This window comes from Vipera ursinii (assembly GCF_947247035.1).
Source record: "Vipera ursinii genome assembly, chromosome: 4".
Classification (NCBI taxonomy): domain Eukaryota; kingdom Metazoa; phylum Chordata; class Lepidosauria; order Squamata; family Viperidae; genus Vipera; species Vipera ursinii.
Genome location: NC_139514.1, coordinates 23,368,772 through 23,382,583, shown reverse-complemented (window position 1 = coordinate 23,382,583; position 13,812 = coordinate 23,368,772). Strand labels below are relative to the sequence as shown.

The window sequence follows — 13,812 nt, the reverse complement described above, 5'->3', positions numbered from 1 at the left end:
TTGCCCCTTCATCTTGCTTTCTCTAATTTTTCAATGAGACGCATTGTTTGTTGTTGCTGAAACTTAGTTGGGGTTGAGTATCTTTCTTCTTCCTTTGTTATCTGCCATATTAGAATGTTATCCTCTTTATTAAACAGCCAGTATACTACTACTTTCCCTTTTATTTTGAATCTTAAAGATGATTTTATTCTTAAGATTCTTCACTAACCTTGGCGGATTCTGAGATTTTGCTTTCCTAATATTATCTCAGTTTTGTGAACTACCTGTCTGTACTTCTTTCGTGACCTGGCCCTGTATATTTTTTCTTTTCAGATACTCCCTAAGATTTGGGTAGAATTAATAGCCACTTCCGCTGTCCTTCATTTTTTTTCCTTCTGACTGAAATTTTTGCAATCTTTGATAGTTCATTTTGAGCTCATTTTCCCATAAGTTTTTTTTTTCTGTCACGGGACTTACTTAGCATGGCTCTGATTTTATTAAAATCTACAGTTTATTCTAAAATAGAATTCAGTTTTAATTTTCCATTATATCAAGAACTCCATCATTAAAGTGTTATCCTATTGTTCCTCCTGCTTCCTCAACTAAGTGTTCTTTATTGATTAGCATTAAGTCAAGCATAAAATAACTGATCTCTGGTGCCTGTGAAGGAGAAAACTGTCAGCAAGATAAGTCTGGAATTTCCTGGAAAGACTTTGCTTCACAGTGGTTGTTCTCCACTAGATGTCAGGGTAATTAAAGTTTTCCATCACTGCAGCTTCATGCATCTTTTAAAGATGTGCAATTTGCTTTTGCAAGGACTGATCCACTTCCTCTACTTGGCTAGGCAAATAATAGTAGACATCAACAACAATATTGAACTTCTTTTTCCTCTTTCTCTTAGTTTAATCTGAATACTGTGTATAGTGTTGTCAGATTTATTCATTTGGATTTCTGAGTATGAATGGATAATTTTTAACCATCAGTGTTAACTTTTCTCTTTCTTTTGTTTATGTTTCCTTTGAACAAAGGTATTCTTTAATATTATAACTATCACCACATTTCTACTATTAAGTCATATTTGGCCTCATTTTATTTATTTCCTATGCTTCAGCCATTAGAATAAAGACAACAGACATGAATTTTATGACCCAATTTTCATTTTTCCTGATACTTGTTGAGTGGCTTCTTTCTTTTTCACCCACATTTCAGTTTCTTACAGAGCACATGTCTTTGTGGTCTTTTCAAGTTTTACCTTTCCCTCTTCTATAGAATTTGATTCAAACCACAGTAATCAAGATCATGATGCTTTGATCAAACACGTGTTTATCAGTCCATGGGAACTATAACCTCAGCCAGCAGTCCTTTGATATGTATCTTTTTCTACATGACTAACCATGGGAGTAAATTGGATTTTCTTTGCCTATAAACATCAATGTTGTATGATAAATTTCAATCAAATTGATATTTGTTTTTGAGCATAAAGGATGCATTTGACATGTTAAATAACTAGTCATTTAAACCCATTTTTAAAATAATTGGTGTTAATGTTAAATAATGGGTTTTCTGTATTGCAAAATTATATTTGATGTTTTGATATTATCTGTTCTGTGTCCTAAAATCAGTAAATCTCAGCATTTTAGACTATTCTTAGTTTTTTCTGATTTTGTTTTCTTAAAAAAATAGTCAATACTTTCTAATCACCCTGGATAGTTTTTGTTACAGTTGTCTCCTTCTTTTAGTCAATATGTAAACATATTATTGCATTATGTAGCATAAACTGAAGGAAAAAATAGGGATATCACTTTTTATGCAATCCTGTTTCATTATCATAAACACAAGCCTGTTTTTTCTTTTTTTCTGAATATAGTACATGTATTCATATGTAATTCATCTTCAGTGAATCCTTTAGAAACTTATAGCAAAAATATTTCTATACTTTAGTACAGATCTTCCTGATATTTTACTTTTTTCTGCAGATAAATTTGCGCCTCATTTTGGTAAGTGGAAAAACGAAAGAGTTCTTGTTCTCACCAAATGATTCAGCAGCAGATATTGCAAAACATGTGTATGACAACTGGCCAATGGGTAAGTACCAAAATATTAATGTTTATTATTTGATCAGTATTCCAGTCGACTGCATGGAATGGGGAGAAAGAATATACTCATCAAAAATAAAACTTTGAAATGCTAATATACACATTTCAAAATATATGTGCTTTATCCAGTGTGGTTTTGTTTCCCCCCTGTTTAAATCAGTGTTTAAATAATATTGAACGCAAATACCAGTAGAGCCAAAACTGTATACTAGAACTATATTTTTCATAAACTGACATTTTGAATTCTTACTAGCAGAAAAAAATGTCAAGAAGGGAAGGGCTATGGAATGCAAAATGTTTCAAATTCAAACCACCTCATTTTAAATTGTTTCACAATACAAAGACAATTTAATTGTTTTAAAAGAGTGTTTTTTAAAAAAAGGTTTTAAATGTGATATGGCTCACATTCATAACATTTTTCATATTAATAATTATACATCCATAAAATCATTGCAAATCTTATGAAATTATATTCTCCATGTGCTACTTGGAAATAGAAAAGTAGGAAAACCAGATCAAAAGATAAGTTGTCTGCTAGGCATTATAATTGTGACTGTAGGATTGATCCTGTGCCTCTATAAATGTATATTTGTGTGCATATTTATCAACAGGTAATGTTTATAATGTTAAAACTTTTAATCCTGAGTGCTTTTGTTGCATGGATAAGCCTTTAAAAATGATGGAACCTAAATGCATGTAAGTAACTGACCGTGTGATTGGAATTAGATTAGCATTGCTCTCTGCTGCACTTAAGAATAATTAGGAATGTAGTGACACTACCATTAAATCATATTTAGCAATATATATCCTGCTAATGTTATAATTAAACATTTACATAGAGGCTTGGGAAAAACCCCTCAATAATGACATTTTAAATAATTTGTAAAGTTAAAATGTCTGAGGTTGTAGAAATAGTAAAAAGAAAAATGCAATAGCTGTAGCAGCAGCAATAACAAAAAAAGTAATGAGCATTTTAGTGTGGTACCCAAGTTCATCAAATTTTGGAGGAGAGTTCTATTGGCAAAGTAATTTCAATAAAGATACTTTGCTTAATTGCTCTTATCTTTGTAATTTAATGATTGAGCAATTCTAAGCTTATGCAGTCCTTAATATATCTAGGCACCAAGTCATGTATGACTTAAAGCTATCATTATAACTCCTGTTTGTCACTTTGAAAACTAATAGAATTGCCTTTTAAGAAGATAAAATTTCAAGCAACTAATTATGGTCAGTTATTTAATTGCTATATGTTTAATGTTTTTCAAAAACTGCCCATGTATAATAGGTTGTAATGGATTTATGTTAATGTTACCAGTGGGTGCTTAATATTATTGAGAAGGTGTGCACTTGGGGAATTAACTTCTGTTACTGAAAGATGTTCTTATTATACATGTCTTTGGGGTGTTGTAATCCAATATAATGCTTCAAACCTAATCTCAGAGGTGGGCATGCAAGACTCTCCAAATGTTGGGCTGTAGTTCTTGCCATTCTTCACCATCATCCATGCTGATTAACACCTGGTGAGAATTGATTGACATCTAATCTGGACAATCTGTATTTGTTTATTGAATTTATACTCTGACCTGTTTTTTCAACTTTAAAGGGAACATGACCTACAAGCAGAGTCTTATAGTTAAAAAGAGACTGGTTGACTCATCAAGACAAAAGTCCAAAATATACTTCCAAATCAGTTTTGTGATACTTTAAAAAAGCAAGGCTCACTAGGCTATTTGGTAACAGAGTAGAACTGGGAAATGGAAAGGTGATATGGTGTAGTCTATACAAGCTCCAATGGAGAGTGTGCCAGTTCTGAGAGTTTCTTATTGTATATGGATGGTCAGAACTTTTCCTTGAACTAATTTTTCAATTAAATATCCTACCACAGGTACACAGTGTGTCTACTAGCCAGTCTAATAAATATCACACAGTGCAGAGAGGTTAGGAATATAACAAAGTTGCAGTTTGTCTATTGTCACATTAACTTAAATGCTCCAACTAAATGATTAGCATTGTTAATGTGCTAAACTTGAATCTTAGAGCTTTTGTATCCTGCAGTTTTAAGCTGCTAGGTTCTTATGAGTAAACTGGCTGGATATGAAGCTGGCTAAAGAAATAACCTTTCCAAACTTCCAGTTTGCCATCGCGGCCATCCCAGATGCTGGAAACCGAGCTCCGTCTTCTGTGTTTGGTTTTGCTCCGTTGAGGGACCCTGGAAAGAGTCGAAAGTCACCCTGTAGGGGTGACGAGCAAGAAAGGGATCCCCGCTTGATTGCGGGAGGTCAGCAGTCCTTCCGCTCGATCTGGGGCAGCCCTCCAAACCAGCAGAGGAAAGACCAACCATAATAATATGGCCCGCCACTAGGCTGCAGACAGCCAAAGTCAAACTTGCCACCAAGCAATTCGAAAGCAACACAGGTGAAACAGGGTGAGATCCGATATTCTCTTTACCCTAAGTACTTTCTTTTCCTGTAAAAGCTGCCTGAAGTATCTTTCTGTGAGAAGAGAGGGAAGGGAATTTCTATCCCCACCCCCTAAGAATAGCGGCAACTGACTACCCAGGGGAATTAAAGCACTAAAAGAACAACTTTAATTTAATTGGATTTATATGTTCCTGAAACTTGGGGACCAGAATTTTTCCTATTTTTATTGGAGACTTTTGCTTTTATCTACAAAAAAGAAATAAAATTGGAAAAAGGATTATAAAAATTTTGGACTTAAAAAACCTTAAATGGCATCGGTGACATCTTATGGCAAAGTTTGGTATTACAATGTTATTTCCTAAAAGAGACTTGGCTCTAAGCCCAGACCTTAGATAACCTTCTTACCTTGGCACCACCTGTGAGAAACTCAGCTGTAAGAGAACAGCTGGGCGGCATAACTGGCCTACTTGAATTGTGAATGTAAACCTTTACTGACTTTCAGAGTTGTATGTGGGGAATTGCTTTCCTATCTCTCTATTTGAGGAATATTGGTTACTATACAAGATGATGACATACCTTGGACTATAAAATCTTCCTTGACAAACAATTTCTATTATAAAGACTATTTATAAACATGTGAAAGAGATGGATGAAGACCAGGAAAAGATCCTTTCCATGTTGAAAGCAATACATGAAATCATTCTTTCAGCTTGTGATAAAATAAGACCTAATATAAAAGATCAAGACAGCAGCTTAGATATATAAAGCCAAACTTTGACTACAACCAAAGAACTAACAATGCAGAAGATAACAGAAGAAGTGGAAAAATCAAATATTAAGACAGAGGACTCAATTGACCAACAAATACAGTTAATGGAAAATCCAGAAAAGGGAGTGACAACACTGAAAATGGAAAAGACTTTCTATATAAATCAGAAGAAATTTGAAAAAGAACAGATTGAATGGAAGATAAACATATCAAGGCAATCATGGGGAATTGGAATAATAGAGAGACAACTTAATGAATACAAATGGGCTATTCCTTCCAAAAAAATGGCAATTAAATGGTCTCCTTTATTTCAAATAACATATATAATAATAGAGGGAGATCTATTTGATGATCTAAAAGCATTGATATGGAAGCCTAGTTGGCAAAGGAAGAAAGCCAGAATAAGGCTGAAGAAAATTGGGGTTTTGATTTATTAGAGGGGATTTCATATTACTAATTAGAGGGTTAAAGGGAGAAGTTGAGATAAGGGGAATTCTGGTCATTAGATTTAAAATATTTGGAAATTAGTTGAAACTAAGGATTTTATCTGTTTAATATTTAAAAATTAGACCTAAAAGAAAAAAAATAATTATTATAAATATGTTTGAGTTATTGATTAACCCTGGTAGTATATATAATGCTAGTATATATAATGGGGATATTTTATTATTAAGTAGATGATTTAATATGGTGGGAAATATATAACTTTTAGGAAATGGAACATGATTATATTCAAATAGATAAAATGTGTATTTTGGATATTAGATTCTGTTATGAATTGAGATAAGGGAAATCTTGGTTACCTAAAGCCTGAAAATTATAAATATTAAAGGTTGAATTGGAATATTGATGGGAAACTAAAAATTGGAGAAAAATTAATAACAGGATATGGATTGTTTATGAAGATTGAATGTAAAAAATAATTAAGATACGTATAAGCTAAAATTTATTGATAAATGTAATAATGTTTTCACTGAGTTGATATAATAAGAACTGTATTAGCTTAAATACGAGACAGTAAATGTTAAGGGAAAAAGAGAGGAAATATTTGATGTAACGAGATTTGTACTAAAGATTTTGTTATCGAACTATTGATTAACCCAGCCACCATATTGCCTTTTAAATACTTAAATGTAAAATTGGAAAATTAATAAAATATTTTATATATAAAATATTATATATAAAAAAAGAAATAACCTTTCCAGATATCAGTGCTTTGGCCGTGGTGATGGCTTGCCTAAACTGCATTTATCACAGTCTGTGATTAATGTATTCCCTGCTTCTTTACTCCTGAACTACCAAAAACACAAAAAAGACAAAAAAATAATTAATTATATAGATCACTTCTCAAGCAAACTCAGATTTGCTATTCAAACTATGGTAACCCTATTCACTTTAATAGCTGTATGTCAATGTCCAGAGTATGATCTTATACACAATCTCATGATGGAACCTTGATATTAAAGCATGAACCTTATTATCCCCTCTACTAAGCTGTATTTCTAATGTGTTTGTTATTAAAATAGAATGTAGGGATATACTCTAGTGTGTTTCTGATATTAATGTGAGATCATAACATTTCCCCCATATTGAAAACAAATTTTCATGCATTTATTTTTCCACTAACAGTAGAGCAGTAAGCAGAGTGTTTCCATATTATATGGAAAAATACAATAATTACAAGCCACACCTCTACTTCATGACTAAATTTGATAAGGACATTTTCATTTTTATAGCTGGCATGGAAAATATTATCCATGCATTCAGGTACTTCACTTCCTAAAGCTTGGGATTTGATCCTATTTTAATTAAAAAAAACTAATGGCTAAAATCATAAGCATTCCACATTTCACCACATACTTATTCTCCTACATTAGTTGACTACTCTTCATTTTCTTTTTGTTGTTATTTGTCTCTGTGTGTATATGTGCATGCACACACACTCATACCTGTGTATATGTTACTGAAATGTGTGTGTGTGTGTGTGTGTGTGTGTGTGTGTGTAAGTAAGGCCTACCCTGAAAATAAGCCCTAGCTTGATTTATGGGGATGGGCCTGATATAAGCCCCTATCCCAAAAATAAGCCCTAGTTTGGGGGTGAGGCACACACTTAAAAATCAAGCTGGGGTAAGGGTGTGGATGTGCCCTACGCGCCCCGCACCCACTTACCTTGCAGCCAGGCTTGTCCTCACCTGCTCACTTCCTCTGTGGCATCTTCTGTAACTAGGCCTGAATTTCTCAGTCACAGACCTTTCCGGAAGGCCATTGCAGCCAAGAACCAAGCTATGGATCCTTAGCTCGGTACTCGGCTGTAGAGAGGCCTTTCGAAAAGGCCTGACTGCAAAATGCAGGCCGGAGTGCAGCTGCTCCTTTGGCCCCAGAAGAAGTGGACCGAATAAGACATCCCCGGAAATAAGACCTGGTGCCTCTTTTGGAGGCAAAAAAAGAAAAAAAGAAAAAAAGACCCGCTTGGGTCTCAAACCTTGGCTGCTGGCTTTCCAGCAGACAAGCCCAGCATCTTAATCACTGAGTCACCAAGTCACCCCCCCTTTTTTTAATGGGAGATGAATCTGTTTTCTAAAAAAAATTTTGTACATACAGGACTTGTATTTTATCTACAGTCATTATACTTTTATTCTAGTGTTATTAGTTTCTTTTATTTTCTTTCCAGTCCATTCCCATTTTTGCTTTTGACTCAGGCAAATAATGATTTGGTCCTTAAAAGGTAAAGGTTCCCCCGCACATGCGTGCTAGTCGTTTCCGACTCTAGGGGCCGGTGCTCATCTCCGTTTCATAGCCGAAGAGCCAGCGCTTGTCCGAGGACGTCTCCGTGGTCATGTGGCCGCTTACTGAAACCTTTTTCACTTTTGTGTCGTTAGTAAATTATTTCAATGCTTCATCACAAACAATCAAATCAAGTGTGTGCTTTTAGAATCATTCCATTGTGGTGTGTGTGTGTGTGTGTGTGTGTGTGTGTGTAATGTATGTATGTAAATAGACTGATACTTAACCCATACAGTTGAAACAGATCTTTTTCTAAGCAGATATTTCTAAACAGTTACTATTCTGATTCTTACTCCCCAGATGACCTGCTTTTTCTATATTCTCATCTCATTTGCATCCAGATGTTAATATCAGTTACAAAGTAACTTGTTCAATATAAACAAGTTGTAATATTTACCTTGAGTATTTTTGGAAGGAATTGCTGGAGTTACTTTCTAGTTCAGTTCCCTTTGACTTGTCTCTTTAAGGTGAAATTAAAGACCTATCCATCTTCCTTATAACAAGAAGAAGAAAAACATATTCAAAAGGATATTTTTAAGCTGGTGTGTTTTAGCCTTGCTGGAAGTAATATATAATTTCAAAAGTAGGTAATTGAATTTTATTATTTTTCTTGTTACTTTTCCAGATTGGGAAGAAGAACAAGTGAGTAGTCCAAATATTCTGAGACTTATTTATCAAGGAAGATTTCTTCATGGCAATGTGACACTAGGAGGTAATGAATTGGCTTAGAGATCTTCTGAGTAAACTAAAATGAAAAAAAGATAGAATTTCATTGGTTTGGGAACAATGCAAAGTTAAAATACATTTTTTTGGAAAGTTTAGCAAATGGTATAGTTGAAACTGAAGCAGAATATTTTTTAATATGGCCTGTTTTTCAATTGAGGTTTATAACAGTATTATAGTTTTAGTTTTTATATTGCATGGGAATATTAGAAAATGTAATCCGAATGAAAGTAAGATTAAGGAAGTGTCCTAGGTCTTATAATTATGAGTAAAAAATGTTGATGGCTGATTCAAAACAAATTTTCTGATATCTAGCATTGCTTTTCAGGTAGACACTACTAGTTAGTTAGTTAGTTAGAATGGTATTATCTCACTTGGAGTAGAAAAGCTGTTCGGTTGTGCCCCCTTGTGGTGTTCCTCACTTATTCTTTTTAACTGAATGACATCTATCTAGTACCTGCCATGTTATTCTTAGATTGCTAATAACATCTCAAATGGAGTATAAATGTATTTGGATACAAACAATATACCTGATAAGCTTATTTCTTTTTTCTCTACTACTTTTTCTGCCACAGTGTAATGTGCAGGATTAAGACATTTTGAAACATGAAGAAAAATTATTTCTTGGAATGTTGGAAGTATTGGGATTCTTGATCATGATAGGTTTTTATCACTTATTAGTTTTCTATGAATAATTTGTATTCTTTCAGGACATTTTCTGCATTACATTGAATGCTTTTACTTGTAACATAGTTGATGTATTCTTGCCTCAGTATTTAAATCTGGGATTTTTTCCCCTTTTAATGGCTTCTTTATAATGATGCCCCACACAAGGCATTGTGATTCAGGTTTGAGAGGGACTAACAGATTAAATGTTTTTCAAGCAAGTCATCAGAGATGTCCATTGAAAAGCTAGAATTAAAAGAGCTCATGAGGAAATTGTCTCTGGCTCTTTCCTCTCCATTTATCTCACAGCAGGAAATAGAAAACCTGCTATGTAGCAATATAAATCAGTCTAGCTACAGGAAGTATAACAGATCCCTGTGTTTTTCATTTCTTTTCAGTTTTTCTAGTTGCTTCATCCTTCTTTTTTCTCCCAGCCAGTGCAACCTTTGAGCAGGAATCATGAAATCCCAATGTCTCAGTTTATAACAATAATCTGAAAAATAAACATCATGGAATTTTGAAATTACCAAACTTGTTTCCAGTGACATCTCTGACTGGCAGATACTGAAGAAGTTAAGATAGAGTAAAATAAATCTGCTGTATTTACAGTACATTTGGGTTGTGCAGGTATTTGGATCCAAAGTTTGAAAGGTCCTTCAGATCCTGTGTGCTATGAATGTTTTTCACACCAGATGAAAACATCTTTTCTTATTTGGATCCATAAACCTGCACGATAGCAGCCAGTGGTCAAACCTATTTCAATTTTAAAAGTTAAATAGGGTTAGCCATGATTAGGACTTCGTTGAGAAAACCTTCAGGAAAGAGCAAAGGTATAGGTTATGCTTGGAAATTGAAAAGTGTCTGAAGGCCATAGCAAGTCACTTTCATATTACTGACAAGAATACTAAATAGACAGGTCCATAAAATCAACAGGAATCAAGCTCAATTATAAAAGAGTTTACACGAACACACACACACGCATACACACACAGAGAGACACACAATCATCAGTGTATTATTGAATCTATAGGTGTATAAATTGTATTATGTATTGTATTACAATTTCTTCCATTCATAGTTGACGCAATCATTGACATAATGAAGGATAATACAGAGCAACTAAGGTGCAGTGAGTATGAAGTGAATATGAAGTGATATAAAACAACTATTCAATTCCACAGCAACCTCATGGACATAGAAATGTTTCATCATCTGTTATTTTAATTGAATCAGTTATGGCTACGTTGATTTTAATTTATCCTTCCACATGAATAGATTTACAAAAGTTAATAAAATATTTTACTCTCTGCTTTTGCAATTTATATTCTGTAAGTAGCTTGAGAGATTCAGTTAAACAAATGCTAACATTTTTTTAAAAAAAATGTGTACTGTGAATACTAGCAAAGTCAGGAAACCATTGTAATGCAGTTGAAATTATGGAACAATAATATGCATTATAGAGGAGCATTACAAACATTTTTTTTCTTTTTTGCAGCATTAAAATTGCCCTTTGGCAAAACAACAGTGATGCATTTGGTGGCTAGAGAGACATTGCCAGAGCCAAACTCTCAAGGTACGCTTTGCAAATTGCAACAGATTTTTAAATTGGATATTGTAGATGAAAATTAGGAAGAAAACAATTTTCGTTGGTTGTAAATATGTTACATTTATGATCAGTCTAGTGTTTTCTTGGGTTCCTTTGAACTATTTCATTTAAATTCAGAATTGGACATTTAATTTGCTGGATTAATCTGAGACCAAAACTCATGGAATTTGGCTGCCATGGAGACTTGAACAATACTAGCTGTACATATTGCTTCTGTTCCTACAGAATTTTGTTGGAATAGTGTGATGAGAAAGGGGCTGAGGTGACGTAAGGGTAGTCTGTTAAGGATTTATTGCTGTCTATCTGATATACTATTTTTAATTATTTTATTATTGGAAAACTAGTGCTCATAAACCTGCATTTTCTTGCTGAGTTTTATGTACATTAGGAAGCCTAACTGTTAGATTAAAGTGAAGAGAGAGACAGATTTTTTTTCTTCATACAGGCTACAAAAGCGCTTAACTATTGTTTATGTTTATAGAAACACACACACACACACACACACACACACACCTCAATATAATCTGTTGGCCAATTTTTAGTACATTGGATAATAGATAATAATCAGTGTGATCTACCATCTAATCTACTTTTGTATTCCAAGAATAAAAAAAACAAGACAACAGGGAACTTGTGGCATTTCCCATTGATTATTTTGATGGCCCTTATTCCATCAGAACATAGCCGATTCAAAATATTCCAGTGAATCTTTTGAGAAAACAGGAAAGCATTGTTTTCATCCCTTGCAAAACCCTATTATTCAACTCTATAATAATACTATAAAGCTTTTATAATGCATGTATGGAGGGTAGTGTTTTGCATTAATTATCTTGAAAACATTTTCTTTATTTTTCTGTAGGGCAGAGAAATCGTGAAAAAACTGGAGAGAGCAATTGCTGCGTGATCCTGTAGAAGTGCCCCTGTATCTGCTACTTGTGATGTAGAATAGTTTTTGTCTCTCATGCTGCAGGATTAGAGGAGACCAACATTGTTTCAAAAACCCTTTCTGCCTATCTGTGAATCCACTGAACTGAAATATTACATGAACCTGGTCATACTTTTTTCCTAGAACAAGGAATACTTTTTTATTTCTACTGTCTTATGTTGTTGAACAAGCTTATTAATGCATCATTTCGCCAATGAATTTTTCCACCAAGAAAAAATTAACTACTCTTCAGCAGAAATCATTTTGCTGTCATAAAATCATTCTTAACCGGAACTTTAACCAATCACAAATACTAGAGGCAATTTGCACTAAAATGGTTGACAATATATAGACCTCATCAACAAATGTTCTTAAGTATTTCCGACACCGAGAAATGAATCAGCACTGAAATATAATTCATAGTCTTTTTCTTAAATTCAGTCATGGCCAATAGAAAGCAGGGGGATGGACGGGCGGGAAAGAATAACTACTAAGTAAATTCTACCTAAGTCACCCTTGATGACCAAGTGGCACAAAACACTAATTATTAAAATTGTCTATAAATATAAAAAAATCTTACTGCAACAAACTATGTGCCTGTAATTTTAAAGCACTCTGTAGAGGGCTCTTGCAACTTTTTTTTAATTGATGTGCACTCTTCTTTCTTACATTTGTTGAGTGCTTGTTTAGACAGCACAAATAAGTGCAGAGAGTGCATTTCCTAGCCTTAATATGGGAGGGGTAATTTCCTGTAGTTCATAGGCTTTTATTATTGTGCATAAATATTAAAGACCTCATTTACTAATCAATTTATGTATTTGAATATCTACAATTGATGTTTTTCAGTCATCCTTATTCATCTGATCTTAGTGTTCAGTGTCATGCTTACTCAACAGTGACTTTAAAGAGATAATTAAACGAAAAGGAGGATAAAATAGAAAAAATTGCTAAATGAATTCATTTGTTTGTTATTTGCAGTTGATATTAGTGCTTGCAATTGTATTGGAAATCAAAAGCTGTTTTTAAAAGCATACATAGTTACAAAGGATGCCATTATTTTATTTCATGTAATTTTAAAAAAAGATATGCTAAAAAATTTGCACAGCACTAAAGCATGAGGTAGTTTCATCTAAACTTGTAAAAATTATATAAAGATTTTATATTTTTTCTACTAGGGAGAAATCTTCCTAGTTGAAAGTAAAACTATGTAGAATATATTTAATTAAAAAAACTATAAAAACATGGCTATAGAACTTAAGTATAGATTGGCGGGTAAAATAATACAACAATAAACTATATAAATAGATCTAGGCTTTTAAAGATGCAGACCAACATTGTGTTCTGTATTTGAGTCCATAGCCATTACAAATGTTCCGTGTTTTGAATGATCTTCATTTAAATGTAATCAGGTTACTTTATTCAATGTTACTGCTTTGAGAAAATGCTTTATATGCAGTAGGCCTACAAAGATATTGTTCATAATGTTCAAAATTAAATTTGTATAGAGCAGAGTTTTAAACAAATTGTAAATAGCACTAAACATTTTCCTTCTGCAACCTGTACTCATAGATTCTTCTGTAAACTAAATAAAAGAAGAATATTGTAGTGTACCTGGTTGTGATTTGGGGAGCTTGATCTAGCCTGCACCATTTTCAAATTAGTTCTATTGTATCAGAATTCTCCTAATTCTCTCTTTTAAATCATTAAATCTCTCTCTCTCTCTCTCTCTCTCTCTCTCTCAAATCAACTGTAACAATTCTAACCAGTTCTATGTGGGGACAATTAAAAACCAGGATCCACAAACACCAGCTGGCAGACAAATACCATAATCCTTAATCTCTACC

General features: G+C 33.4%; 1 protein-coding gene across 1 annotated transcript in view; it reads left to right on the top strand.

The window, feature by feature from the left end:
- UBL3 (ubiquitin like 3) overlaps window positions 1–13,578 on the top strand; it is a 37,547-nt gene extending 23,969 nt beyond the window's left edge. Inside the window, exons 2-5 of the mRNA XM_083362022.1 lie at window positions 1,956–2,064; window positions 8,674–8,760; window positions 10,933–11,010; window positions 11,903–13,578. Coding sequence (XP_083218148.1) covers window positions 1,956–2,064; window positions 8,674–8,760; window positions 10,933–11,010; window positions 11,903–11,955 — 327 coding nt within the window. The 3' untranslated portion in view covers window positions 11,956–13,578. The remainder of the gene's footprint in view (window positions 1–1,955; window positions 2,065–8,673; window positions 8,761–10,932; window positions 11,011–11,902) is intronic.
- The last annotated feature ends 234 nt before the right edge of the window (window positions 13,579–13,812 follow it).